At 39.1% G+C, this 26,755-nt stretch overlaps 3 protein-coding genes and 1 pseudogene across 3 annotated transcripts in view; 2 read left to right on the forward strand and 2 right to left on the reverse strand.

Annotated features, from left to right (window-relative positions):
* The first annotated feature begins 419 nt into the window (after window positions 1–419).
* On the forward strand, window positions 420–3,625 carry LOC111325324 (uncharacterized). Its single transcript, XM_022929132.2, has one exon. It carries the CDS (start codon window positions 503–505, stop codon window positions 1,679–1,681), a length of 1,179 nt encoding a protein of 392 aa, XP_022784867.1. The 5' UTR covers window positions 420–502; the 3' UTR covers window positions 1,682–3,625.
* A 1,478-nt stretch (window positions 3,626–5,103) lies between these two features.
* Window positions 5,104–9,624, reverse strand: LOC111325385 (adenosine 5'-monophosphoramidase HINT1). Its single transcript, XM_022929199.2, has 5 exons — window positions 9,527–9,624; window positions 8,390–8,494; window positions 7,978–8,147; window positions 6,003–6,035; window positions 5,104–5,267 (listed from the first exon to the last, which is right to left on the reverse strand). The coding sequence occupies exons 1-3, from the start codon at window positions 9,602–9,604 to the stop codon at window positions 7,983–7,985; spliced, it is 348 nt and encodes a 115-aa protein (XP_022784934.1). The 5' UTR covers window positions 9,605–9,624; the 3' UTR covers window positions 5,104–5,267; window positions 6,003–6,035; window positions 7,978–7,982.
* On the reverse strand, window positions 6,141–7,971 carry LOC148733633 (uncharacterized; annotated as a pseudogene).
* Window positions 9,625–9,925: 301 nt separating the features above from the next.
* LOC111325384 (poly [ADP-ribose] polymerase tankyrase) overlaps window positions 9,926–26,755 on the forward strand; it is a 38,137-nt gene continuing 21,307 nt past the window's right edge. The window contains exons 1-22 of the mRNA XM_022929197.2: window positions 9,926–10,800; window positions 11,803–11,971; window positions 12,193–12,517; window positions 13,018–13,123; window positions 13,235–13,413; window positions 13,530–13,614; window positions 13,899–14,045; window positions 14,294–14,410; window positions 15,809–15,886; window positions 16,245–16,408; window positions 17,179–17,428; window positions 17,566–17,722; window positions 18,041–18,249; window positions 18,367–18,594; window positions 18,691–18,735; window positions 18,964–19,116; window positions 22,052–22,201; window positions 23,172–23,339; window positions 23,838–23,987; window positions 24,665–24,769; window positions 25,303–25,335; window positions 26,678–26,743. Of these exons, the coding sequence (XP_022784932.1) occupies window positions 10,216–10,800; window positions 11,803–11,971; window positions 12,193–12,517; window positions 13,018–13,123; window positions 13,235–13,413; window positions 13,530–13,614; window positions 13,899–14,045; window positions 14,294–14,410; window positions 15,809–15,886; window positions 16,245–16,408; window positions 17,179–17,428; window positions 17,566–17,722; window positions 18,041–18,249; window positions 18,367–18,594; window positions 18,691–18,735; window positions 18,964–19,116; window positions 22,052–22,201; window positions 23,172–23,339; window positions 23,838–23,987; window positions 24,665–24,769; window positions 25,303–25,335; window positions 26,678–26,743 (3,669 nt within the window). The 5' untranslated portion in view covers window positions 9,926–10,215. The remainder of the gene's footprint in view (window positions 10,801–11,802; window positions 11,972–12,192; window positions 12,518–13,017; window positions 13,124–13,234; window positions 13,414–13,529; window positions 13,615–13,898; window positions 14,046–14,293; window positions 14,411–15,808; window positions 15,887–16,244; window positions 16,409–17,178; window positions 17,429–17,565; window positions 17,723–18,040; window positions 18,250–18,366; window positions 18,595–18,690; window positions 18,736–18,963; window positions 19,117–22,051; window positions 22,202–23,171; window positions 23,340–23,837; window positions 23,988–24,664; window positions 24,770–25,302; window positions 25,336–26,677; window positions 26,744–26,755) is intronic.

Below are 26,755 nucleotides of genomic sequence, written 5' to 3' on the forward strand. Positions count from 1 at the left end.
TGCAAGTTTTTTTAAAATTGGCAATCTCTTCAATCTTCTCTTCAGTGGATGAATGGTGTCGTTGTTAAAAAACGTGCGTATAAAAGCTTTTACTACTAGACAGTCCAAGCCAAGCTTATACACACATGTGACTGTGCGAAGTCCACTTGCTCCTCGGGCTAGGACAACCTTGATGAATAGCAGAAAAAATATTCCTGAACGAGTCCGCGGTTCCTAACATAAAACAGCGACGTCAAGTCTCTCAAAGGCTAAAATACGATAGATAAAGAATATAAACATATATTACGTTAAAACTTATTAAGTTTTAGTTTATTTTCCCATGCACGCGATCACTTATATTAAGTGCATGCTACTGGACTTTCAACTACATCAATATTTGTCTATAATCTTAATGCTTTACTTATATACTCACGATTTCCTTCATTATTCATTAAGAGTATTCGGCAGACCTGTTCCTCCAGAAGCCTTCGACACCTTCAGACAAGCAACACAACGTAAAGCGATGTCTTCGTCGATAAACGCGATCACAATTGGAAGTCTGATAAAGAAAGACCTGAAAGAGGCCTATTTTCTTCCACAGAAACCGTCTTCTTATATAGAAGAATACAGATTCTTCAACTCGATCAAATACAGAATTTTCGACTATCCAACATCTTCATCAACATTTCGCCGGCTTGTATCGCCCTGTTATCACCTTGCTGCTGCCGGCAATGAAATTCCGGTCTTGATGGAGCGCGGACCCGAATTATTTTTGAAGCAGCACTGGAAACTATGGCTCCCCGCTTATCCTACCGCGATCGTAAAATCGCCGGATGAAGGATTACAAGATGACGTTCCGATCGTGACAAGAGCCGCGCTAGAAGCCATCCCTGAAGACAAACACTTTATACATCCGGACATTCTGTACGAACTTCAACTCAAGAGTTCCCTGCAGGATATCAAGGCACCCACTCCGAGACACATGGATGAAAATCACCTAACTTTTCCCTGCTTGCTGAAAATTGATATGAGCAGCGGAGGGCGGGGAAATAGGCTTGTAAAGAACCAGCTTGAACTGGCCGCTACTTTGAGGAACATCAGAGAAGATTGTGGTTGGGATGGGGACGTATTGTATCAAGAGGTCATCCCTCGTATCAAAGAAGTGCCAAGCTTTCAGTTTTACCTGCACAAATCAGGTGATTTATACTGGGTGGGAACCACAGTAGGTGGATTTGAAGGCTATGGCTGGACCGGTGCGGTAGTGGACTGGAACAAACACGACGAATATGAGAAGCTCGTCTACGAAGAATTTACCGTTCCGATTAAGAACTACCTCCAAAAGCGTGGCTACTTTGGCCTGGTCACGTTTGAAGTTATTATCACTGATCAGGGAAAGTACTTGGTCGATTTGAACCCAAGAATCGGCGACGACACGACTCATTTGTTGCTAGCCAGGTACATGGCCATGGATTTCGGTCGGAAGCATTCAGCAATTTTTTCTTACCACAAGCACGAGCTGTTACCAAGAGAAGTCATTGCGAAAGCAAACGTAATCAACGCTAGAGGAAAGGGACTCATCGTAGTTTTGAATGCCGCTGACGACGAAAACGGTTGCAAGTCGAACTTCTCTATTTTTGCTAACACACCTGACGAAGTTCGCGATCTTTACTACCAATTCATCAGCAACGAATCAATGGTATGAGACCTTTAATACACTCCGTAATGTCCTCCTTTTGCAAAACGACTAATAAAAGAAAATAAAAAGGGAAAAAAAGAGTAACGAAAAAGTTATGCGTTTTTGAGAAATCAAATTCATTCGCTTGTAACATGTTATATTGTTTAGAAATAGGCCACGATGCAAATCACTGTGTTAAGTAAGATTGATCTTGCTCGGAAACAAATCGTTTTACTTGTCAGGAATATTGATTGAACATTATTTCATCTGGAGTTAAGACCATATTGCATGTCTGAGCTGAAGAATTTGCTGTATTCTAAAAAGTTGATAAATATACAACTTTTAACGCTTTGGGTAAAAGTGTTCTTCTGTTGATAAGATAATGAGTGGCTAAAAATGTTTGACATATCCACAGATTTCAGTTGGAAGACTACTTTTGTCTCATTCCGGACAGAAATTTTGCTGTCAGAAAAGAATGCAAGCACTTTTTGCCGTGACACGCGACAAAAATGAATATCTATAAATCGTGATTTGTTCAATATCCTATTCAACGCCTTCCGTACTTCTGTTGTGCTATTTGTCACGGAAAGGAGCAGATCACAATTTTGTTTTGTTTTGTTTTGTTCTTTTTTGTGTCACTATCACAAGGCAACTTTCTCTGCTGTCCATTTGAATGTCGCTTGAGATATGATTAAAAAATTAAGAACCAATGCCTCTTTTTTCAACAAATAGTTTTCCGTAATACTGGAAACTTGAAAGACGTTAATTAACTTGTTTCAGTTAAAACTTTTGAGAGTTGGTAGGATTTGTATTCTTTCTACGTCATGAAATCCAAACGTTGGACCACCTCGGCAATTAAGCGCACGAAATTTCGTCATTTGCCTCTACTCATTTCTGTTTCAAATAAAGCCAAAAAGGTATCCGCTTCAATTAATTTTTAGAGCTAGGTTGTAATCAGCAGCAAACTCCCGAAAATATGTATGGGAATATTAACTTGCTAATTTTTCTAGAAAGAAGTGTGCCCTTTTAGCCTGCCAACACCTAACCGGCCTCGCTGTGTATGCTATCATTTCGTGGGTTCGATTTGCGACAGAATTCCAAAAAAATTACCAGATTTGTTTAACCTTACATCAGAATGAAAATTGGCGAACCAACTTCTTTTCGTTTGAGAAAAGCAGAAAAAAAAATATAGGAAAAGGGCAACACCGTCAAAGTTGTTCACACTATATTATTGTAAATATTGATAAACTACTGGAACATGATGTTGTCTACGTTTAAATCTTTAATGATGTCAGGACATGGAATTGTTCTATTCACTTTTAACTAGGAATATTTGTTCTATATTTTTCTCTGAGTATAGTTGATCTTTTGACTTTTGAACTGAGCCTCGCCGTAAGTTCGATATAGATAGGCACACTGAGAACTTGGACATTGGTGTCAGTCAACGATTGTTTTCCAATTTTACTAGGCACCATGTTCACAGGGTTATAACGTCTAACTAAAGGCTAGTTTGTTTCTCAAATTTTGCCATAGATTTGAATAACTGGATTCAGGAAGTTCGTTTCGTCCAATTCTGTCTCTATTCGTACTCGTAATTAACAGGTTTTGTTCATCACCCGCTTGATTACCGACCGAATCGGACTCCATTCAGTCCTGTTCCATTACTTATGTCCCAATCTAACAACTAGTTCATGTTTTACTGTTAGTTTTGGTCTGTTTCATCGATATACAATGGATGATAGATGGATTCAATTAGGTGGTAGGTTCTATAGAAAATGTCTTAGATCGGGGATATGTATAATTCCCCATCAACAATGAAAAGTTCCAAATTAACCCAAAGAGTAGTGTCGTTTATGGGTACGTGTATGTGTGTGTATGTTTTCTTTTCCCTTTTTAACACAGGAATGAGATTTAACACAACTTTTAACTTTGGTTCTGTTAAACTAAATAAACGATCGTTGGTTCAGGGAATCATGTTTTTGATCAACTATTCAAAGTTCTTTGAAAGTTCAAACGAATTATCTAGTATGGGTGAAATGCGGGAATCTCGGTGCTTTTACAAGTAGACTATAATCCCTTACGTTTTCCCTATCGGTTCTACTTCTTGCGTTACTCAGTCTAGGTTGCGATCAGATTCCCCTTTACGGGAAATATGAATATCCTACAATCCGCCTCGCTCCAGAGAGTGGCTTCATTGTTCAGTCGGTAGTAGCGCACTACTAGTATCTAGGTGGGGAGTCACGGGTTCGAATCCCGTCGAAGTCTGATTTTTTTTCCAGGTTTCTTTTCTGTAACTCCTTAAATTGCAGTCCACGCACGATGACCATTTAGACCTTGGGCTAAGGAGGAGGGGGGGGAGGGGAAGCTTTTAGCTTGTGTGTGTTTAGCTGCCGACTTTTCTTCCCTCCGCGTTTTTGTTTTTACTCAAAAATAAGGGGAGGGGGCGTTCCCTTCCCCTACATCCGCCATTGGTTTGGTCATTCTGGTATGTTGCTCCTCACCAGGCCACCTCTCTGGAGAAACCTCCCTCCACCCTGGAAACTACCCAAAGTACCTTACGGGGTCATCGCGTGCTATTTATTTTATTTTACTTTTTTTTCCAAGTAACGCCTACCTCATACACTGTAAATTAAAAGAGCGTCGGAGAGAGTGGAGTGGGGGGGAGGTGTAGGGTGCGCGTACAGGTTCATTCCCCGAACGGCGGCTGGTGATCAAGTAATCGAGCCCGAAACCACCAATCCTTTGTTGACCTTACAGAACTTTTCCCTCAGTGCGGAATGGTTTGTACAACGGTAAGGTTTGATGCAGGAAATGAAGGTTCACTGCTTTTTCCAATGTTTAACCAACATTCTGAAATCTTAATGGCTACCTGATTAAGTGACATTGATTTTGGCTTAAAATCACTTTTTTATCTTCTTAGTCTTGTTTCTGGCCTCAGCATTCACTCTTGTAAGTTACTACTTGCTGGGCTATCTATCTGGAGTGGTATCTCTCCGTAGGACACTCGTGCGCCATTTGGAGACCACTCCATCCTTCCAAATAAAATAGGGACCTAAAGAAACCACGACGGCGACGGCAACAAGGACGTAGAAAAACAAGAGTTCTAATTGGCAGAACAATAGCTCAGCACGTGCGTTCTGAAACTTTGTACATTTCTTAGCCGTCCTATGCAAAACAACAACGTGAAATCGCCAAAATTTGCGTCGCCTGCGAACCGGAACCGCGACGGCAAATTATGTTAATTCCCATTTGGAACTCAACGGCTACTTTATACGCCATACTGAAGTTGAGCTGTGGCGCTGTATGAGACAGTAAGCTCCCGCAGCCATTTTTTAAATCCTGACCAAGAGTAGAAATTAATTTTTTAATCGAAATCTTCCTTGGCGTCGCCGTCGCGGTTTCTTAAAGTCCCTAATGTTTTAAGAAATCAACAAGACGGTTTCCGAAGGTTATGGCAAAATTTTAGTTTATTTTCTTGCCGTTTTTATTTGAGGGACAATACAAATGAAAAAATTTTGAACCAGTCTCTCACAAAAGTCTTGTAACTTGCAAAAACCCTCTCAGCCTATGTTCTACTTCGTCAGGAGTCGTTGGTTGCTAGTGCTATCTAAGACTAAAGAGAAAAGGAAGAAAATTAAACTAATACATCGTTTTCCCAAGAAAACGGCAAGGATTCTAATGATCAAGGATTCCAGCATTGATTTAACACCTGGAATAAGTAAAATGGGAGATATGATAGGGGTAGTTAACGGGCTACATGCTGGATCGAGAGGTCTGGGTACTAGCCCTACCCAATCCACACCAAAGAGGTCTGGGTGATAGTCCCACCCAGTCCACACCAAAGTGTTCAAATGGGTAAACTGACAGAAAGACAACTAATAAAAAGCTGAGAGGCACCAGAAATGAACTGGTATCCATTTCATGTGGATTAAACATATCGTATTATCTTAATTAAACACACTTAGCCTTTACTTAAAAATCTTCAGTTTTAAACCAGTGTTTTTTTGCAAGGCCAGCATTTTAATATGGGTCTGGCATTTAAGCAAGAAAGTACAATCATTTATTTCTTGACAACGAATATATGAAATTCATATATCTGAACTGCAGTACTAGTGCAGCAGAACTGCACTAGTATCGCAGAGGTCAGTGGTTCGAATCCCATAGAGGCCTGAATTTTTTCAAGTCTGAACTTCACTATTGCTTAAATAGTGCGCTTTACTGCGAGGGTTGTGCACAAATACATTTATTTCTTGCCACCAAAACAGGGGATTTGCAGAAACTGTTCTAGACCACTTGATTCCATTGCCTTAAGACTTCACTTAATTATGGAAATTAATGATTTACAGACCCTCGGCTCATAGTCTGGGGCAGGCAACCTCATCTGCAATTGTAAAATAACTTTTCATCAGGAAGTCCATCAAAATAACATGTAAACATGCCAAGTAAATAATAATAATAATAACAATAATAATAATAATAATAATAATAATAATAATAATAGTGTCTTTATTGTTCAAAAGATAAAATTACATATCTTATGTTACATTAAAAAAGGGTGTAAATGAGCTTAGGTGTATCTCTAAATAAGATAAATATATACGTAGAGACAAATACAAAAATCAAATACAAGAAGTACACTTTTACAAAGCTACATTGTACTTAAAAACAATTCTATTAAAAAATGTATTCTTAAAATGGTTCGTACGAATGGCGGGCATTACAGGGGATTTAATTCTTAAATTATATCTCATAATCTTGGTTTAAGGGAAGTAGGCTCTAAGAGGGTGGCTAAGGATAGTAGAAACCTTGCTACAAATTTTGTGATCTTGCACATTAAGTAAGTCACCTATCACTAATTTCTTAGATATGTAACTAAGTTTAAAACAACGATCTAAAAACTGCTGGGCTATAGTTAGCTCTGACTCAGACGCCCCATTCACAGATAGAGCATAAGTAATATTAGGTAGGACAATGGAATTAAATAAAACATCGACTTCTACTTGGCTACAACCTTTTTTGCAGAGGCATCTCAGAAAACGTATAAACATTTATTAGCTTTACCTAACTTTTCTTTTAGCTGAGTACTGAATTTGCAGTTCGGCTGAAATTTGAGGCCTAGAATGGTTAATGTACTAGTCTGAGGTATGCCAAAAATACTTTTGTAGGCCTAAGCAGTGTGACCTTTTTTTATACATAATAAGCTCTTTACATTTAGTAGAATTTGAAGTCATTCTATTTTGGCCTGCCCACTGTAAAAACTGACTCATTAGTAAATATGAAGTCTCTTGTTGGCCATATACACAAACTGTGGTATCTGAAGCATATTACACTCAGCAAGCATAAGGACAAAGCCCTTTCCATTCCTTTCTACTAATGATTCCTTGTTCATGTGCACTACTCCATATTAGTTCATGCCCATATCCCTGAGCAACAGCCATGGAAGCCAGGAAACTGGGTACTTATAAGCTATTAACCTCTGTACTCCAAAGATCTGGGCCCAGTTGTGCAAAGGCTGATTAGCACTCAACCATGGTTAAATTTTAATTCAGGTTTCTTTATTACTCTGCTCAAAGGCTTTTTTAGGAAAATTTTCCCTATTCTTTTTACATCCAACTGAATCATTAAACTGCAGGCAAAAAGATTCAAACTGAATTTTCTTTTAAAGCTTTTAGACATGAAATCAAATTTCTCACTAACATTAGGTAATGCCTTAACCCACCTTTGAACAACGTGGCCCTGAAGGCTACTTTGCACTCCTTTTGGAATAACATTTTTTCTAATTTCATTTTTAATGATGGCTTTCCTAAGAGTTTGATAAAATTATTGACTAGCAGTAATAATTAATAAAGAATGAGGAAAATGACCAAATAAATGATATAAAATTAGGAAAAGAAAGACATTTCTTAGTTACTTTCATTGATAAATTCACTTCAAAGATAGGTTTAACAATGAAATGAAACTTTGCTGAAGAAAGACAAAAGCTAGACCTAAGAGATCTAAAGGATCCTGTAATGCCCTGTGACAATTAAGTTGGCAGGGGGGAGGGGAAACCCAGATGGTGAGTTACTGAATATAAAATAACTACTGGTAACAGTAAAAGTATTGAGCAGATTAAAGAGAAATTCATTTTGGTTTGAGAAAGCTGGACAAGTTATATATGCCAAAAAATGATAAAGGTATTGATAGAACGGCATCCCATTCTTGGGGGGATGGGGGGGAATTATTATTAATTACAATTGGTTAAAGAAAGTAGAAAGTAGAAACCAACAGGGGCCACTTTGCCTGCAGACCTTATGATTTAAAAAAGGTGTAAAATTAGTAACCTGGACTAGCCTGGGGGCCATTTCATCTGGCGTCCACCCAAAACATGGATGTGAATGTGAAAGACCTCTTGACCTCCATCTTTCCCATCATTGATTACAACACGAAAGCCTTTGGCCAAATTCTGTTCAGCTGCAACTTTTTTGGCAACCACCAGGAGATGGCCAAGCAACTACAAGAAATTCAGAAGATTAAAAAGTTATAATGAAAATGAAATCATGAATTGATTTAAATGTAATATTGAGGCAAACATGTATCGCACTCAGAATTTAAAAGAGTCAACTTTCAGTGATAAAAATGTCACTGACAGATTTCTGCAGGACCAACAATTCTCCGCTGGGACGAAAACAGGTCAGCTTGGAGGATTGTATTATAAGATGGATGGCCATTAAGCCAGATTGTTCCTTGTCTTACCTGTTCATCAGAGTCTTCTACTTTAGACAGTTGAGGTATTGGCTTCTTTGGAATTACAAGGAAGTGCACAGGTGCCTGAGGATTGATGTCCTTAATAGCAACACACTAATAACAACACAAAAGTAAATGAAAATAGAAAAATTATCATTAATGAAAAAAAAAAAGGCATAATAATGTATCAAAAACACAAAGAAGCTAAGTCATATTCAGTGCTTTCAATAAGATTTGAAATAGGTGGTTACCTTGGTACAGCACCCGCTGGAGAGTGACTTGAGTGCAGCTTGAGCGTGGCGACTGTGACTTGAGCACAGTGAAATATACCTGGCGACTCACATCAGAATACCTGCCAGAGTTCCAGCGGGTCCCAGGTCTTATTGAAAGCACTGCATATTTTTGACTTTCAGCTGCATGATCCATTAACCCTTTACCTTCCAAGATCTGACTGAACATTAATTCTCCCATCTAGCTGAACACATTTTAGTGTTGGATAAAGATAACCTCGATCTGATAAGTTTGAGTATTCTTATTACCTATTTTCTGGATAATGTATGGATATTACAGAGAGATGTTATGTTTTAATCGCCTCTGGTAGTTAAAGGGTTAAATATATAATCATTTGTTTGGGAATGCAAAGACTATGAAGAGCGACGTACAGCTGATTACAGCAAAAAAAAAAATCAACTTGGTATGTGGAAAACGACGACTAAAGCTTAAAAAAAAATTTAAAAAAAGCTTAGGCTAATAACCCTTATGTAGCTTCTTGAACACTGCCAGGAAAATTCAAGATTTGAAGAGTGTAACCTCATTGCGGAATTCACTTTCACTTTGATCAACTTTTCATGCATTGTAGTTCACGTGCGAATTTCTTTCGAGATGGATCGTTCCTCGACTCTGTTCCTCAGACATGTCTATTCTTGGTTATAATGTATCTTCTAAAACAGTTCTATTATTAGAGTAACTACAGCATCGTACCTAAACTAACAATATTTAATTAAAAAAATCAATATGTTGCGGAACGTGGCGGAGTCAAAGAATTCTCTTTTTAACAGTGGCCTCAAATAATCACTTATTCGCACGTTTTTTTAAACTTAAATTTGTGCCCTGGATCTAAATTATAACAATTATTATTACTATTACCTGATCATCTTCGTGGAGAAATTCGGACGGAATCTCTCTCCGAATTATTTTGGAGAAGATGCTGCCCCCTTCCGCCATTGTGCTATATCGTCACACCCATAGTTCCTTGCAAATTGCTGCTCATCCAATCTTCAGGGAGGCGTGGTTGGTTGTTGTCACAAACAGCCCAAAGCGAACTGAGAAATAAGGAAAGGAAAAAGATGAAATGCCCTTGCTAAAAGGTTAATTATCTGTATTTAAGATATATAGATTTTTTCAACACAGCTTATAAGGAAAGAAAAATGCGATTAGAGTGACAAATACGTCCTGTGTAAATAGCGTTACTTAGTCCTGTCGTGACACTTCTTTTGTCAGCTGATGGTGTCACGGCAACCAAAAAGCTAGAACCAGGGCTTCTGAGTTGCTTGCGTGCTGGGCAATCAAAAGGAAAGCGGAAAACTCTCTTTGCACCTTTAATTTGGGGGATCAGGCTTGCCCGGGACTTCAACCCACGCTTTTTTGTTTACTGTCCAAAAACAGCTGACAACAGATTTTTCTTCGCTAGATTTGTTATAAAAATAGAACAGCACTGAACGAAGGAATCAGTCTTGGTCAGCTCACCCATATATAGCTGCTCGGTTTGCCCTTGTTTAAATTGTGATTTTTATACAGTTGAAGTTGTTGTTTAAAGACAGTAGAGAAGGCTTAAAATGTCTCTACGAAATCGTCTACTGAAACGGCAATCTTCTCTAGCCATCCTGGTTGAGCAAGAAAGGGAAACTTGTGAATCTACAAGTCGTCCGCCGTCTGAGATCGATCAGGGTACTGAAGAGCTAGATGACGCGCGAGAGACCGAAGATATTCCTGCGCCTGGTGAATCAAACATAGAGGACGACGAAGTTTTACCCGAGAATAAAGGCGACGTAGACGAGGACGGAGGTGATACGGATGTTCCAGTTTCCAGTGAGGACGAAAATGAGCCGCTTGCAGTTTCCTTTTCACCGCCTTTGAACAAGAAAACCTTTTCCATGTTTGTCCGCGAAGGACAAGCACGTGCGGCTGAAGAGGACCCTCCTATTCGTCTCTCCCGCCGGTTAATGTCAATACGGAAAAGAGGAAAAGCTCTGCCGATGATTGATCTGACAGAGGAGTTTGAGTTTTATGCGGGTGACTTTCTAACCGTTCGAGGAGAGGACAATGATTTCTACGTTTGCCGCGTGCTAGAAGATGTTCCTGAGAGCGCGTCGAACTTCAACGTTGCGTGGTTCAATAGAGTGGATGACAATGTGTACGAGGTGAGACTGGAGAAATGTTTTCGTGATTTTTTGAGAGAAGTTTGCGAATGTTTTGATTATAGTGTTCATCCTGAAACTGACATTAAGGAAGGTGACGCCAATTACTGATTTCTCATCAAAATTAATGAACTTACCTCGATTTGTATCACGAAGCGTGCTTTACCAGTTGGTGAATATAAGTGCGTATCGTTTAAACGGACAGTGATTGGAAAATTCTCACAATTTTCTGCAAAAGATGCCAAGCACACGAAGTTTAAATACCCAAAGTTTACAGCTTTGTGTGGTGTGACCATTTAGTATTGCGTGACTCTGACACACCCACTTTCGTTGATGAGGTTTTAAATAGCTCGGAAGTTTGTTTGTTTTTTTCTCGGTTTCGTCAATTTTCGGTCAGAATCTTTAATCAGCGGGCTTTTAAAATTGGCATTATTCAATAAAACCTAAAAAAAAAGCTTTCATCCAACAAGTTATGATTGTGATGGAATAGAGTTCAACAAACAGATTTTGAATACAGCTATTATAAAGCTGCATGTTGGGAAAGGTCAGGCAAAGTGGCCTCTTCTTTTACTACAATTTCTTAAATTAAAGTTCAGTTCTAAGGATAATTTCTTTACATATACTGCAAGGCTGTGCTCTAACAAAAAGTGAAGGGAGCCCAGTGCTCTCAAACTGTGCAATCCAGGGTGCCCATCATATACTTTTTATAAAAAATAAAAGATTCCCAAGTTGCCCAAGAGCAAAAGTAAGGTGCCAGGGGCCACCGGGCACTGCTAGACGACAGTCCTGTACTGTATAATGATCATGACCAGGTTAAAACATCATTTGTTTCATTTTATTGTGGCTAGATTTTTTGTATGTAAAGAAACTTTCTGCTGAGTTTTTGACCAAAATTTGGGTGACGTGTAAAGTTGAAGAAGACTCATTGTGTGATTTTTCTCTAGATAGATTTAACTATACTTTACTGCACAGTCACTGGATTTATTTGTGGAATCTAATTTGCAGGTTTCTTTTGACGATGTATGTCATATGGATTCAGTTATCACTCGTGTGGCAATGTCAGAGTTTGAACCAGAAAAGTTTGCAGTCTCCAAGCAGCACATAAAACAAACCAAGAAACTGTTGAGAGAATCTCTGGCTGCTGAACATGGAGAAGAGGACATGCCTGAAGAAGGTGCTATAAAACATAATAATAATAAAAATGAAACAATAATTACGCTTGAATGAAAGCTGATGCAGCAATCCTTCACAACACACACTGAATAGATATTGCTAACTTAAAGGCAAATGCCAGAGTGGCATGCTCAAGAAGGGGGGGAGGAAGCTTCTAGTTATTTTCATTACAGAATGCTAGATATTCTCGGGTTATGAATAGTTTATGTGGTTATAATGTAGAATCTGTGAGTGGTGAGGAAGATGCAGTTGATGAGGAAGAAGATGAGCCAGATGAGGATGAACCTCCTGCAAAAAGGACTCGGCGGGGGTCCAAGGCTGCCTCAACCCCTACCCCTCCAAAGAAAGGGAGGAGAGGGCAGAAAAAGACCGCACCCACACCCAAAAAGAGTCCAGGGAAGAAAAGGAAATCTGCCCAGTCTAAGCCAAAGAAGGAAAAGAAGAAGAAAGATGTTGCAGAGAAAAAAGAAAAACCAAGGCGTGCTGGAGTTTTGATTCCTAATGAAGATATTGAACTGCTTGAGAAAGATCCAACATTTGAAACAAGGTTTGTTGATAAGAATTTTCTTAACTGTCTTTTGCTCGTGTACATAAATTCTCTCAAGGCACAGTGATATGAGGTTCTTCTCCCTGAAGACAAGAAGGAATGATGTCTGAATGTGAGCAACTGCACACCTACCCTTCTCCTATGCAAACAGCAGTCAACTGATAACAAGGTAGGGTTAATGTTGAGTTAGGGGAGGGGTGGGTGTGCAGTTGCTCACCACTGACATTGATTCAATTATTAGTTATGAATGCATTGATAATTAATGATTGGTTAATTTGAATAGCATGTACATTTAGTGTTGTTAACTGTATGGTGTAAACTAAAGTACCAGGTGAGTACAAACATGAAAGTTTCACCTCATAACTGGTAAGTACCAGGAGTATGAACAGCTTTTTTTTTTATATAATTAATAATAATTAATAATTATGTAATACCCCCATTGTCTATTTACAGTAATCTCATTAAATCCAGTCTCACTGTGATTGTTGTTTCATTTGTAGAGATGATATTTCCCTGATGCCTGTCAAATGGGCAACCAGAGCGGTCTTGCTGAATGACATGAAGATGTTGAAAGAAGTTATTGATGACCGAGAAAATGTTTACTCAGTATGTACAGTCATATCTAAAAGAATGAACATTTTTACATACTACACATTATTTCTAATGAATGATGTGGCCATGGTTTATTTATTTAAATTTTTTTTTTGTTTCTGGCAGGTTCATTGGCCAAGAAGTCCCGAAGTTCAGTTGGGTGCAATACATTATGCACTTTTAAACCAAAACCATGAGGCATTGAAACTCTTGCTGACAGATTTGAAAAGTCTAGCTACAACAGAGTCATATGTGCCACGCAAAAACAAACCTACAGTGTCTTTGAACCGCATGGATACTGGAACGTAAGTTGGAAACATTTTGGTGTTACCTATAGCTTCAAGGAATGTGTCCTCAGTGTGTTTTTCAGCTCACAGTAGTTTATAATTCTGCAAGTTACATTTAATCTAATCTTGCACAGATACAACTTTTACACCTTTGGTCATGCAGTAAGGGATCTACATTCCAGCAGAGGATCCAGACAAGGCAACAATGCTTTTCTTGAAGTAAGTTACATTTGTTTGTGAAGCAAAATTTTGAGAGACATGCAAATGCCATACTTGGTCAATTAGGACAGCTGAATATTACTTTTACACCTCTACTTTGGCCAGCATATTCTTGTCAGGAACATGTTGTAGAATAAAAGAAAAAAGACTGAAAAATACAGTCTTGATGTAGATTACGTTGACAAGTGCAAGTATTTTCCATCAGCTACACTATCCAATTCTTCACTAGTTTTCCTTTGATCGATCAATTCAATTGATCTATAAAATAATTTTACTTTTTACAGGATGAGACTAAATTTAGGAAAAGGGGCCACGATCTGTCTGAACTTTTTAACTTCTGCTTCAAAAAAGAAGTTCCACTGGAGACGGTTAAAGTGCTTATAAGTGAAATGTGTTCATTGGAAAAAACAACCCTCCATGAGGCAGAACAGGTATAATACACTAGAGAAAAATCTCTCGATTTTAGATCTTTAAAGGTTGGCATCTCTGCTTCAATGGTATATTAATATTATTCAATGAAAATTAAGCTGGAACTCAAAAATTGTCTCAGCTGGAGGAAAAAGCTACATGTATCTGGAGGTGGGGTGTTTTAAAGTGAAAGTATTAAGTAGTACATTGATCAAGAAGCAACAATTATAATAAATGACACTTCTTTTGTTATCTGAATTTCATAATCAAGGAAGGTATTGACTGTGTCTGGATTGCCATCAGGAGTGGAAACAGAAAAGTTGCAGGCTATTTTGTTGATAAGGGTGTGGACAAATTTGGATTTGGTTTCAACTTTTTGCATAAAGAGGTAAGATGTCACTTTTGATAATCATCTGTTATCAAGCAAGTGCTTACTTATTTGATTTTAATTTAGTAATTGTTTTATATGAAACGCATTGGCTCAAAAATTGAAAAAAATTGTGTCAATCTTTTATTAATTTAAAAAGAAACTAAAGACTCACTTATTTAAGGAGCCATTCTTAGTATGAAAGTTGAAATCACTCATTGTAATTTTTAGACTTGATTATCAATTTATTTTCTGTATTATTGTAATTTTCATTTAAAGTATCTTTCATTTATATAAATTATAGTATTTTTAACTTGTAAATAGATGTATTACCATATTGTAAAGCACAAATGAGAATTTTTATATTTAACAATTGGTTCATTCATCAGGGTGTGTTCATCGAGATAATGGGGCATGCAGGAAGTTTGGAGAGCATGAAAGATGTGTAAGAGTTGCTTGAGGTGTAGTCGAGAGCAACTCTAGCTTCTTGAGTGCTCTCCAAACTTCCCAAGTGCTTCATATCTCCATGAACGCCCAGCTGATGTATGAACCAATTGTTTTATAACATTTTCAACACTGTAGTTTATGTATAAAGGGCAGAAATTCCCTCTCCTGTGCTTCAATGCATTGTTTATTTTGTTTTGGAAAAGTATTTCATCATGCTTCAATGATCTTGTCTCAGATTGGTCAAAAACTGACAGGTGCATTCATGCGTGGAAATGAAGTTAGAGTTCCGAAACAACATGAAACCGGTGATTGTTTTGTTTTCCCTTTCTCTGGGTTCTTTATCGGGAGTTAAAAAATCAATTCCCAGAGAAAAAGTAGGCAGATCTTCATCGGCTTGTTCGCTTGTTGCCATGTCTAGTTTAACTTTCTTGTGGAAGTTTTTCCCGTTTTTTTAATGAAAAATGCTGAATTCACTTGCGAGAAAAAAATTTTTTCGTGAGGCATTAATTTTGTTTGCTGATGTCAACAGCGTGCACAATGGAAAATTGAAGCACACTCGCGCTATTGAATTTGATTACATGGATTTACAAGTTACAGCGTATGTTATAATGATGTTTGCACAATAGAAATGTAATATAAATTATTATAATAATAATATACATGAAAAAATTTCTCAATTCTGATTGGTTAAGATGAATGTAGTTTTCAGTTAATTCAGTGCAGAAGAGAGTTAGTTTCTTTGTCTCAAAAAAAAAACATTTCCATTTTACAGATACTAGCCATCCACATACTTAACAGCATGACACACTCATTTTTAACATTTTAGTCTGGATGGCTAGTATCTGTAAAATGGAAATGTTTTTTTTTTGAGACAAAGAGAGTTATTCCTAATAACATCTTAATTTGATATAAGTTGTTATTTAATTAACTCATGCAGTTGAAATCATGGCATCAAACATTGTTTTCTCTCAGGTTCTTTTGAATGATAATCAAGAGTTGTCCAAGTTTAGAAGCCAGTCTGTAAAGAAAAAGCCCACGGAAAATAAAGTTGTAAGTACATCTTAACCTTTTAACACCCAAGATCTGATTTTTCTATACTCCCTTCCAGCTGATACACATGTCCTTGTGCATTAGTTATGAGAAATTAGTGTTAGATCAACAAAACAACTTCTACCTGGTAACTATGAGTATTCTCATTACCTGTTTGCTGGATAATGTATGTTTATTGTGGAGAGAATTTACAAGTTAATCACTTCTAGATCTGGGAGTTCACAAGAGAAGACACAATAGTAAAGTTGTTATATCAAGGATCATCATTAATAAAAGTATTTGATTTTGGTTAATAATTGTTGGCCAGGACCAATATTTTTTTGAAGAAGGTTAAAGGTTACACTGTCTATTTTTTCAGATCTTGCCAATTCATGCAGCCTGCATTAATCCAAATGGAGAGTACCTCAAAGCTTTGTTAAACTCAGTACCAGAGTACAGTGTTCCTGACAAAGATGGCTTCAAACCAGTGCATTATGCAGCAGCATGTGAAGGTCCTGGTCCTCTGAAGGTGTTATTAGGAAGGTAATAACGTTAATTATTAAAAACTGGATCATTGGATAATGCAATTCAAGACTTTGTATTGGCTTAGCCATTATGGTATATAAGCCAATATACCATAATCTAATATCTGTACATCGTAACATCTGGTTTCTTCCTTCAAAATAAAGTCGAGAATATTAACCTAATATCTTGGGGGCCTTTTTTTAAATAAAACAATTATTCCACCCGCGCTTGTTGGATATGAGATGATTATAGCCAACTCGGCGCTATGCGCCTCATTGGCTATCTATCATCTCATATCCAATGCGCGCTTGTGGAATAATTGTTAATTAACTCTGTACACTCTAACATTTGTTTGCATAATTATTCATACTTTTCTGACTATATACCTCCTATGGGGTTGACCCATGGAGAATTTTTTTTAACAAATAAGTCAGAGCTTCTTTCAGTCAGATAATCATTTCTTTTTTTTTTCCTGTGATCTTAATGTGTGATTTGGGAGTGATATTGTAAGAAGAAATTAGATGTTAGTCATTCTTAGAGATCAAAGGATTATGTGAGGTCATTACCATCAGTTTTGGTGGACTGTGATGTGAATTACGCATGGATGTTCATAGAGTATCAGGGACCTTCTTAAAAAACATACTGGTAGTCTTTTTATTGACTAAATTAAAATATATATATATATATTACCTTGTGGTGGATGTTTTCAGCCATCTTTCATGTTAAATGTTAGATCATAGTAAAACATCTACCAAGTTCAAAAAATTTTTTTTTAAAAAATCTTCTAGAGGGGCTGATCCAAATGATCCTGGACCAAGAGGTATGACACCTTTAATGATTGCTTGTAAACATGGACGAGAGGAGAATGTCAAAGAGCTTCTAGCAAGTGACAATCAGGATGATGGTGATGATGATGATGATGATGATGATGATGATGATGATGAATCTAGAGAAGTCTCAACACCCAGGATTGCAATTGATATTAAGAACAAACCCAGTATGGCTGCAATCCACTATGCCGCTAAAAATGGGCATTTGGTAAGTGCTTCTGGCAACTGAGGTCACTCCTTAGTGCTTACTGGTCAGTGTTACGGCAAGTCAGCCCATCAGAGGTATTATAATGTTTCATCATTGAGTAAATTAACTAAGGCATTAATTTTTACATAATGATACAGGGCATCATCAAGCTGCTTGTTGCTGCAGGTGGTAATGTTGACCTTCAGACTGGCTCGGCAAGAGGAAACATGTCGCCATTGATGCTGGCTGCTGCTAGAGGGCATCTAGATGTTGTAAAAGAACTCATTAAGCTAAAAGCTTCTCCTGATAAAAGAGGTAGCAAAACATGACAATGGCTTTGATTTCAAACAATGAAGTTGTTTTCATAGTCCAGTGATAGACAGTAGTAGAGCAGTCTACACTGTGGTTGCATGCACTGTATGGTGTACATTTGAGTATGACCTCACCCAATCCTCTCTCCAGAGCCTTTTAGATAGAAACAGTACTCAAACTTTTAAATTGGGAAAACAGTTCTTTCTACTCCCATTTTGTGTGAAAATTGTGCCCCAGTTTGGGTGAGAAATTCATCAACAATGAGATGATGGTTCATATTTTGATGTCATCAATAGACAGATTTATAATTATTTAAAACAGGGAAGTGGAAGAAGACACCCCTTATGTATGCTGCAAAGAATGGCCACTCCCCTATTGCAGCATATCTCCTGAGGCTTGGTGTTGATCCGTGTGCTGTAGACACATCTGGAAATACTCCAGTACACTATGCAGCAGCTTATGGCTGGCTACATTGCTTAAAGATGCTGATACAAGCAGGAGGGGATCCAAATGCAGCCAACCAGTGGAAGGCATGTACTTGTACTTTGCAGCTTCCAGATTAACATGAGTATAACTTTCTTTTCAATCCCTGCACCTCATAGTGTCCAGAAATTTTTCTCTAATATCTTGTGAATTTTTTTTTTCAGGTCACTCCTTTGGCCATAGCACTCATGAAGGATCAAATCCCTTGTGCTGATTATCTTCTCAGTCTAGAAAATGTCGATGTAAATTTTCCCGATGACTGTGGACGAACATTACTCTGTCAAAAGCTCAGCTGCTCAACTCTAAACGAGACCTTATTGCAGATGGTTACATTTCTGGTGGAGAAGAAAGGAGCTGATGTCAACAAAGCAGATATTGAACAGTGCACACCAGTAGGTTTCTTAAGTGTTTCAGTGCGCCAGCATTGTGTTCTCATTTGTAAACGTGATAGGAACTAAAAATGATCTCTTTTACTCTTATTTATACAGCTTCATTATTTGGCTGCTAGCTCCATTTTTCACAGTCAACCTTGGGTGAGTATGATTCTTTAGCAGTTTGTTCTTGATTATCATCAAGGGAAATTGTTCATTAATGCTATGAGTTTTTTCTCTATGGCTCAAAATAGTGGCACAGTATATGTTCACTATTAAAATACTGTATTAATCACCACACTGTAGAGTAACAAGTAGAATGAGTTGATTACTATGTTAATTACCAAATTTGACCAACGCTTTTCAACTTTTGTGTATTTTACTCAACAGGATAGAGAACTGAGATATTCCAAACCTCCACTGCTGAAGACAAATCTTGCTGATGTGTCATGTAAGCTTGCCAAGCTCTTTGTATCAGCTGGAGCAGACTTAAATGCTCTCAACAAAGAAGGTCAAACACCGATTATGGTTGCTGTCCTCCAGGTTTGTGCAAGTTTCTATTTGAATTAATTAGCACCAAATTTCCGAAGCAAAAATTAAGTGGAATATGCGTAGCAAGCGAAAAGCCACCTTAATCGAACATGCATTTTAAACGTTTTATCGCCGAAACTCCGCTCGACCAGTTCGTGTCCAGTCCGCCTACGATTCATTTGTCACACTCTTCCCCCCCCCCCCCTCCTAATGCTGGACTACAGTTTCTCTTTAAAAAAACTAATCAATCAATAATATTCAAAGTCAGGACATTGTCGCATTCGCGACTGTCCACCACTCTGCGTTATCCGTTGGACGCGACTTCCGGTGGTACCATTTCCATCTGCAGTCTCCGGGAGTCATCCAACAGAGTCCGAACTTGCCGCCTCCTCTGTTTCGTCCTCTGCTCCTGGATTTTCATGATCCTCGACCTCCGGCTCCCCCACTGTACCTGCCAACGGTCCAGCCGTTGTATCTGCGTCGAGGCTCTCAATCATCTCCTACAGCCACTACTATCCCCACGAGATTCATCAACAACAACTAGATTTGGCATTACCAGAACTGGATCTTGATTTCCTTGTGGATCCTTCTCATTGCGCCTCCCTTCTACATTGGCCGGTGGAATTGTGCACAGTTTAATTTGGTTGTGATGTACTACTCTTCTGCGGGTTCTTACAGCTTTTGCTCCACAGTACTGGATCCTGTACGCAACATCTCCCACTTGCTTCACGGTTTTCCAAGGCCCCACCCACGGACAGTTAAATTTTTGGCATCGCCCCTTTCTTGTCGGGCGATCATACCACCACACCAGGTCGCCAACACGGTATTCTTTCTCTCTAGCCCTTTAGTCATAGCCCACTTTCTGTCTTTGGCGGGCAGTATCCAAACTCTCACGAGCCAAGTGAAATGCATTTTCTAATGTCGTTCTCAACTTCTTCCCAAACGCGGTCTGCGAGTATCCAGGTTCCGGAACTGGTGTTGCTACAAGATCAACTGGTCCATGCTCGAGAAAATATGGGGTAAAACCGGTGCTCTCGTGAACTGCCGAGTTGTTGGCCATCATGACGCCAGGAAGTTTCTCGTCCCAGTCTTTCTGATTCTCACTCACCACTTTGGAGAGCATCACGTTAACCGTTCTAATTACTCGCTCAGTCGCTCCGTCCAACTGCGGGTGGAATGGTGTCGTCCGTGTTTTACACGTTTGAAGAATGTCACACACATCAATCACTATTTTGGAATTCAAATTTGTCCCCTGATCACTATGAAGCTGTTCCGGGGCTCCAAGCCTGGGAATATACTCGTGTGCCAGCTTGTCCGCAATAGCCGCTGCAGTTCCTTCGTTAAGCGCAAACAGTTCCAAGTATTTTGTGAAGTTGTCAATCACCACTAGGGCATACCTGTTCCCATCGCTTGACACTGAGTATACTACCAAGTCTATAGTGGCGAGCTCACATGGTCTAGTCGTGATAATAGGTTTAAGTGGGGCTCTCACATTCGGCACTGCATCGCGTTTCCGTTGACACTTCGCACATTTCGTGCACCAATCTTTCACGTCTGTGGACATTCCTGGCCAGAAATATCGATCTTTCACCTTGTTCAGAGTTTTCGTCTGACAAAAGTGACCAGACTCATCATGTAACGAGTAAATGGCATTTTCACGCATCATCTTTGGAAGGACTGCTTGCCACTGCCATTTAACTTTGTTTGTAGGCTTCCATCTCCGGTAAACTACCCCATCCCGCAAACTGCAACGGCCATACTGATCATACAATTTGCGCAATTCACGTCCTCCGCTCTTCAGAGAAGATGCTCTGGGTTTCCTTCCCTGGTCAATCCGCCCCCTCAGTTGAGAAATGTCAACGTCAGCCTGCTGTTGGATCCTTAGGTCCTCCATCGCGTCATCTCGGACGTTGTTCACTGTTTCTGCTGGTACACGGCTCAATGCATCAGCGTTCATATGCTCCAAATCATCACGGTGCACAATGACAAAGTCATAAGTAGATAATTCAATAGCCCATCTCGCTCTCCGACTGGTGGGGTCACTTCCTGGATCAATGTTTCTGCTGCCAACTAAGGGCTTGTGATCAGTCACCACTGTCAAATGTCTACCCGCCAAATAAGGATGAAAATGGCGTATACTCCAAACGATTGCCCACCACTCTCTGTCATAGGTCACCCAGTTTTGCTGTGAGGCATTAAGAGATTTACATGCATAAGCAAACACGCATTCCTCATTCCAGTCCCCCTGTGACAACACAACTCCAATGGCATATTTCGATGCATCACAGTCGAGTCTGAAGGAGTCATCAAATTTCGGGTGCGGTAACTATGGAGAAGTTGTTAACCGTTCACGCAACTGCTTGAATGCTGCGTCACATTCTTGAGTCCACTGGAATTTGGATTTTGACTCAGTTAAACACCGCTGCCACCAGTGTAGCAAGCGAAAAGCCACCCTAAGTTTTGGGGCAATCCTGCTCTAAAGGGTAGCGTAACCGCCGCCAGTTATCGCACATCACATTGCTTGAAAGTTCAATCGAACATGCATTTTAAACGTTGTATCGCCGAGACTCCGCTCAACCAGTTCGTGTGCAGTCCCCATACAGTTCATCTGTTAAGTGAGAGACAGTGGAGAGAATTGATGTTTTGACCCTGGGAGTGAAAGGGTTAGTTATGGGTAAAATTCAATAACAGCTACCCGAAAAAACCTGTCGGCCGACTGTTAGCCAACAGTCGACCGACAGACGGCCGACAGTCGACCGACAAACGGCCGACAGTCAACTGACAAACGGTCGACTGATGACCAACAGTCGGCTGACAGGCGACCAACAGCTGGCCGACAAACGGCCAACAGTCAGCCGACTGTTTACAAGAAGTCTCACCAAAGATGTAAGTCCTTTTATTTACCAGCCCTTAAAGAGTACATTTGGTTTTTCTTTTTTTTCTACAGAATAATTTTCCTCTGATCGAGACATTGTTAGAATTGGGAGCTGATGGTTCAGCAGGAAAAACTAACGTGAACGGTTCCCAAGTGCTGCATTTACAAGCAGAAAAGGCTGATGATATCGACCTATCAGAGCTGTACCCAGATGCTACAGTTGTAAGTGTAGCTTTTATAATAATACAAATGAGGGTATGGTTTTTGGAGCTCACGTCATTTGAAATTTTGTTGTGGAGCATGTTGGCATGCACTAAGCTGATAGTGCAAGTTGTTGTTTATTAAAAAGTTAACTTTTCACTATAATAGGCCTTTTGCAGCTGGAGTCACGTGATCAATTTTAGATATATATTATGGGATACAACTTGAAGAATACCAGAGATCTAAAATACCAAAACGACCAAGTTTGGGCCCCGGGAATTACAGAGCACTGTTTTTACAGCGGTTTGAACTTTCGGAAAATTTAGAGGATTTGTATGGAAAATGTTGGTGGAGAGCATGGCCTTGCTCTCCAGCAACTTTTTCCATATAAACCTTCTTATTTATTAAAAAACTCAGAGTGTCATCAAATCCCATTTTTGAATAATGGAGGCCTCAAACTTGGCCATTTTGTTATTTTCGAATCGCTTTTTCCATTTCTGAATTTGGCTAAGTTATAGCCCATAATTTCATGAAAAGTAGGTCACGTGATGGCTTAGCTGCAAAAGGCCTATTAACCTTACTTCAATTAAACATTTAGAAATAAGCTTATCAAATTGCATGTAGCAGTTAATATACTTCTAAATACTAGGTTTAATTTAGTGATATAAAAGTATAAACTTTTTAGTTTTGATTTGTGTCACTTACAGGAAAAAACTTCACTCATAGTGCCTATCTCAACCCAGGCTATCTCAACCCAGGAGTATAAATGGGTCATGGCAAAATCCCAGGGCCCTGGTGAATTATGGGGGAGGTAACCTTGCAATGGACTGGGGGAGAGAGTAGTCATCCTCCTAGTTGCCTCATGCTTAAGGGCAAAGCTACTGGGATCCTTGAGTGCCTATGCCCTCTGCCCCTGCCCCTGCCCCCAACCCCCCCCCCACCGAAGAAAAAAACTGTTTTTGATCTCTTTCTATTCTGTTGTCTTCCTTAGACTTTATCTGGAAACAATTGGGAACAGCGAGAACAGCTTCAGAAGCATTTTAAATCATTAGTCATGAGAGCAAGCAATGAAATGATGGAGAAATTAATTGCTGGAGGTGCAGAAGTAAATTGCATCAGATCAGATGGTCTGACACCCCTTATGGTTGCACTGTCAAAGGTACATATTTCATTATGTTGTGCCAAACAACATTTACTTTCCTTGTTTGCTCTGTTAGTCTTTTGGTTTGGGTTCATAGGAATATTTCCAAAATTAAAAAAATAATTAATTTCCGTAATCGTAACTTGGTGATGGGAGCATTTTTACGTGCAATGAAGGCAGCCAACCATTTTGTGTGTGGCGAGCCAATCCTGTTGTTCTTTTGTTCTTTTCTGTGAATAAAGAGGGTTTGTTCTGCGCTGAGAGAATCTAACTGTGTTTGTTCAGAAGAAATGAATGCCTCACTTTCGTCCGCATTGGTTTGAGTCCTCTTCCTTCTCTCTGCCGTCATCTTTTGGGTACTTCATATTTGGATTCAACTAATTTCTTACTCTCCTCTTCCTTTTCTTGGAATTTCCAGTGACCCTTTTCAGAAAGGGTATAGTGTGCATTTTAATGCCTTTTTTTACTCTGACAAGACATGAAAAGTCTTTAGCTAGTTCACTCCATTTATTCCAGTCACATATGGACCAGTTTTCGATGCTTCTGGATCATGAGGCAGATCCCAGCATAGGACTTACGAGGACTGGGAGAAACATACTGCACATGTTAGCCTCCATATGCAGCGAGAATGATCTGAGGACTTACATGAAGATAATCCTTAGAAAGGTATTGAGACTGTAGAAGTTGTTTATTTCACGAGAAAAGGAGAAGATCTATCAATGTTATTCAAAGAATTAAATAACCTTAAAATGCTGAACCGTGTGCGCGTCACCAATTTCACCATTCTTTGAAGCTGCATTAGTTGAATAGCGTCAACACTGTTTTGTCTTTCCAGCTATGTTAAACACTTCCAAGGATATTCAACAGCTTCGAAAAGTCGAACAAATTCAATTCCAACGAGAGTTTTATCACGTTTTCTTTGTTTGATTAAAAAAAAAAAGAGTCGTCACGGATCTCGAACGTAATTTACTAATATTCCTGTTGAAAAATGAGACCAGAGAAGCAAGTCGAGGTCAAATTATTAGTCCAGGCAATCGAGGTTTGACTGTTTAAGCGGATCTTGGCTATTTGTGCCGAGAGTCAAAGTTTCTAATAAGTAGAGTCAGCCTAACCAACGAAAAAATGAGATGAGATCACTCAGAATGTTTTGACCGAGGATTCTGGGAAGTTTTACTATTTTGGAAAAAGTAAAAATTAACAACGCAGAGGGTTTTCACAGGTACCAAAACTAGTATGATGCGATTGTCTACTAATTTTATATCTAGTGCCTTAGACTATGGTAGTTTTTGTTGCCTCTAATTGCATCAGTGAATATTTTGACTTAATCATCAATTCGTACTCAGACCCGTCCAGAAAATCTTGACCAGATGGCAAATGCAGTTGACAACAATGGCTTCACGCCTGTCCTTCAAGCCTGTGAGACTGTAGCTTCATCTCCCCCTAGCAAGGTAATAAATACACCGATGCCTATAGGGGATCTGCCGTACATTTACGTGGAACCCTTTTCTTGATTAATATAATTATCTTGCGATAAAACGGAAAAAGTAAAACAATTACGTTGCATATTATCACTACATAACACCATTTTCCGGACTCGATTTCGTGATAAAGCCACGCAGGATGTTGGGAAAACACGAGGAAAGCTTTCTCGTGTTCTCACAACGTCCCAAGTGGCCGGCTTTGTCACGTTATAGAGCCCGGAAAAAAATGCGTTTTTTTACTTTTATGACAAAAACTAGTTATGTGTGGGCTCTCTAACCTGATAAAGTATCCGCTTAGAAATAGAATTGACCAATCAGACGATGCGTACTATGCTTATTATATAATAAAAAAATTTTGAGGTATTTAAAAGAAATTGTATATTTTACTAGTTCGTGGGGTACTTTTACAATGATGCTTTATAGGGACAAATGAGATTATTGTATACTTTTAGCGAGCCTTGCACTGTTTTATTTACCTTTTTATTCCTTTTTCCCCGCAGGAAGGAATTGAATTTGTCAAGGAGTTCCTCAAGGTACATGTAACTGTTGGTCCTTATCAAGAATTCATTAACATTACTTGGGGTTGTTTATATTTGGTTTGCTTTTTCAATAGCCCTTATCGCATTTGTGTTTGCAATGCAAAGGGTGCGCGGAGTTACAGTTTCAGGACGAGGCTATCGGGTCAACGTTTCTCGAGAAACACCAGAAACACTCCATGTCTGACCATATAACTCTGGAATCTGCGTTTTTTTCTGCCGAGGAAAAGGTTAAATTTCTTAGTGGTAATTGTCCTAGCATCACGAAAGGAAGATTGAAAGAATGGCTGTCATTTCGGAAAGGAACGGCAAATTTTTTTCGTGTTTGTTCATGACTACGGTTGTTGTTCCTTTGTCGGCCTTTTTGAGGTTTAACTCAGAGTCACGTTTCAAGGCCCTCAGCGCCTTGCGTTCTGCCGGAAGAAAATTATCTTTTGGCTTTGTAATTTCTATTTCTGAAAAGTCACTTTTAACCTCCTCTAAATAGCTTTCAAGGGCTACTGATTTTTGTATTGGTGGTATCCATGTAGATTTAACGTGGCAGGGATGGGTTTTTTTGTCCTCCCATCGGAATACGTAAATCGGACGCATTCTCCTTGCGAACTGATCAAAGTCACACGATAGTTGTTGTCTGATCTGTTTTTGTTTTGTAGCGGGTGTTGGAATGAATTTAAGCCCTTTTGCCAGTAAATTAATCTGCTCGTTTGTAAGTTCTTTATTTGAGAGGTTTTTTATGTGCGTTTTGTTCGCCTCTAGTTTGATAGTTGAACGTGTTTGGCAAGACCGCGGTTTCGATCCTAATCTTGTGGATCTCGTCAGTTGCCGATTCACTGAATAGACTGCACCCGTACGCAATACAATGTCTAACCATGACGAGAACATGCTGTATCCTTAAGAAAATGAATAAAAATGCCTCCAAACGTAGCCGTTTGCTTCGATTTTACTTGAAAGTTTTACCTGTGTGACCCGTTAGCCTCGTTTCGAAACTTCAAAGTCTGCTGAGCTCTCGTACAGTGGGCGTAAACCAGGCCCTCATTATGTTAGCGCAGCAGGACGCAGGTTTCTCCGCCTGCGAGAAGATTTAAGAGGAGTAGGAGGAGAGGTTTGCCGAGGTCTGGTACTAGTAATCAGTGTCAGATCCCTTGCAGAACTCTCAGTTCTCAAGGCCCAGTCTTTTCCCGCGGGTGAAAAACACTCTTGCTGAATAATGAGAATATTTTAATTTTTTTTTCCTTCTATACAAAGTATCTCTGGTGACGACCACCACAGCCACGAGTGTGCGATGTATGTTGGATTGCACATATTTCTCTGAAATTGTTTTGTTCATCTTGATAAACAGACTCTGATTGACAAGTTTGGCTGCAACGTTAAGGCAAGAGTTGAGAAGATAAACAAAGCCCTAGATGTAAGTGAACAT

Source organism: Stylophora pistillata, chromosome 4, assembly GCF_964205215.1.
Source record: "Stylophora pistillata chromosome 4, jaStyPist1.2, whole genome shotgun sequence".
NCBI lineage: Eukaryota > Metazoa > Cnidaria > Anthozoa > Scleractinia > Pocilloporidae > Stylophora > Stylophora pistillata.

What these genes read in the sequence shown, in the direction of transcription:
- LOC111325324 (XM_022929132.2), top strand. Translation starts at nt 503, where the DNA reads ATGTCTTCGTCGATAAACGCGATCACAATTGGAAGTCTGATAAAGAAA.
- LOC111325385 (XM_022929199.2), bottom strand. Translation starts at nt 9,604, where the DNA reads ATGGCGGAAGGGGGCAGCATCTTCTCCAAAATAATTCGGAGAGAGATT. An exon ending in TTCTCCACGAAGATGATCAG is followed by an intron (nt 8,495 to 9,526) that starts GTAATAGTAATA and finishes TGTTGTTATTAG; the next exon opens with TGTGTTGCTATTAAGGACAT. An exon ending in TAGAAGACTCTGATGAACAG is followed by an intron (nt 8,148 to 8,389) that starts GTAAGACAAGGA and finishes AATTTCTTGTAG; the next exon opens with TTGCTTGGCCATCTCCTGGT.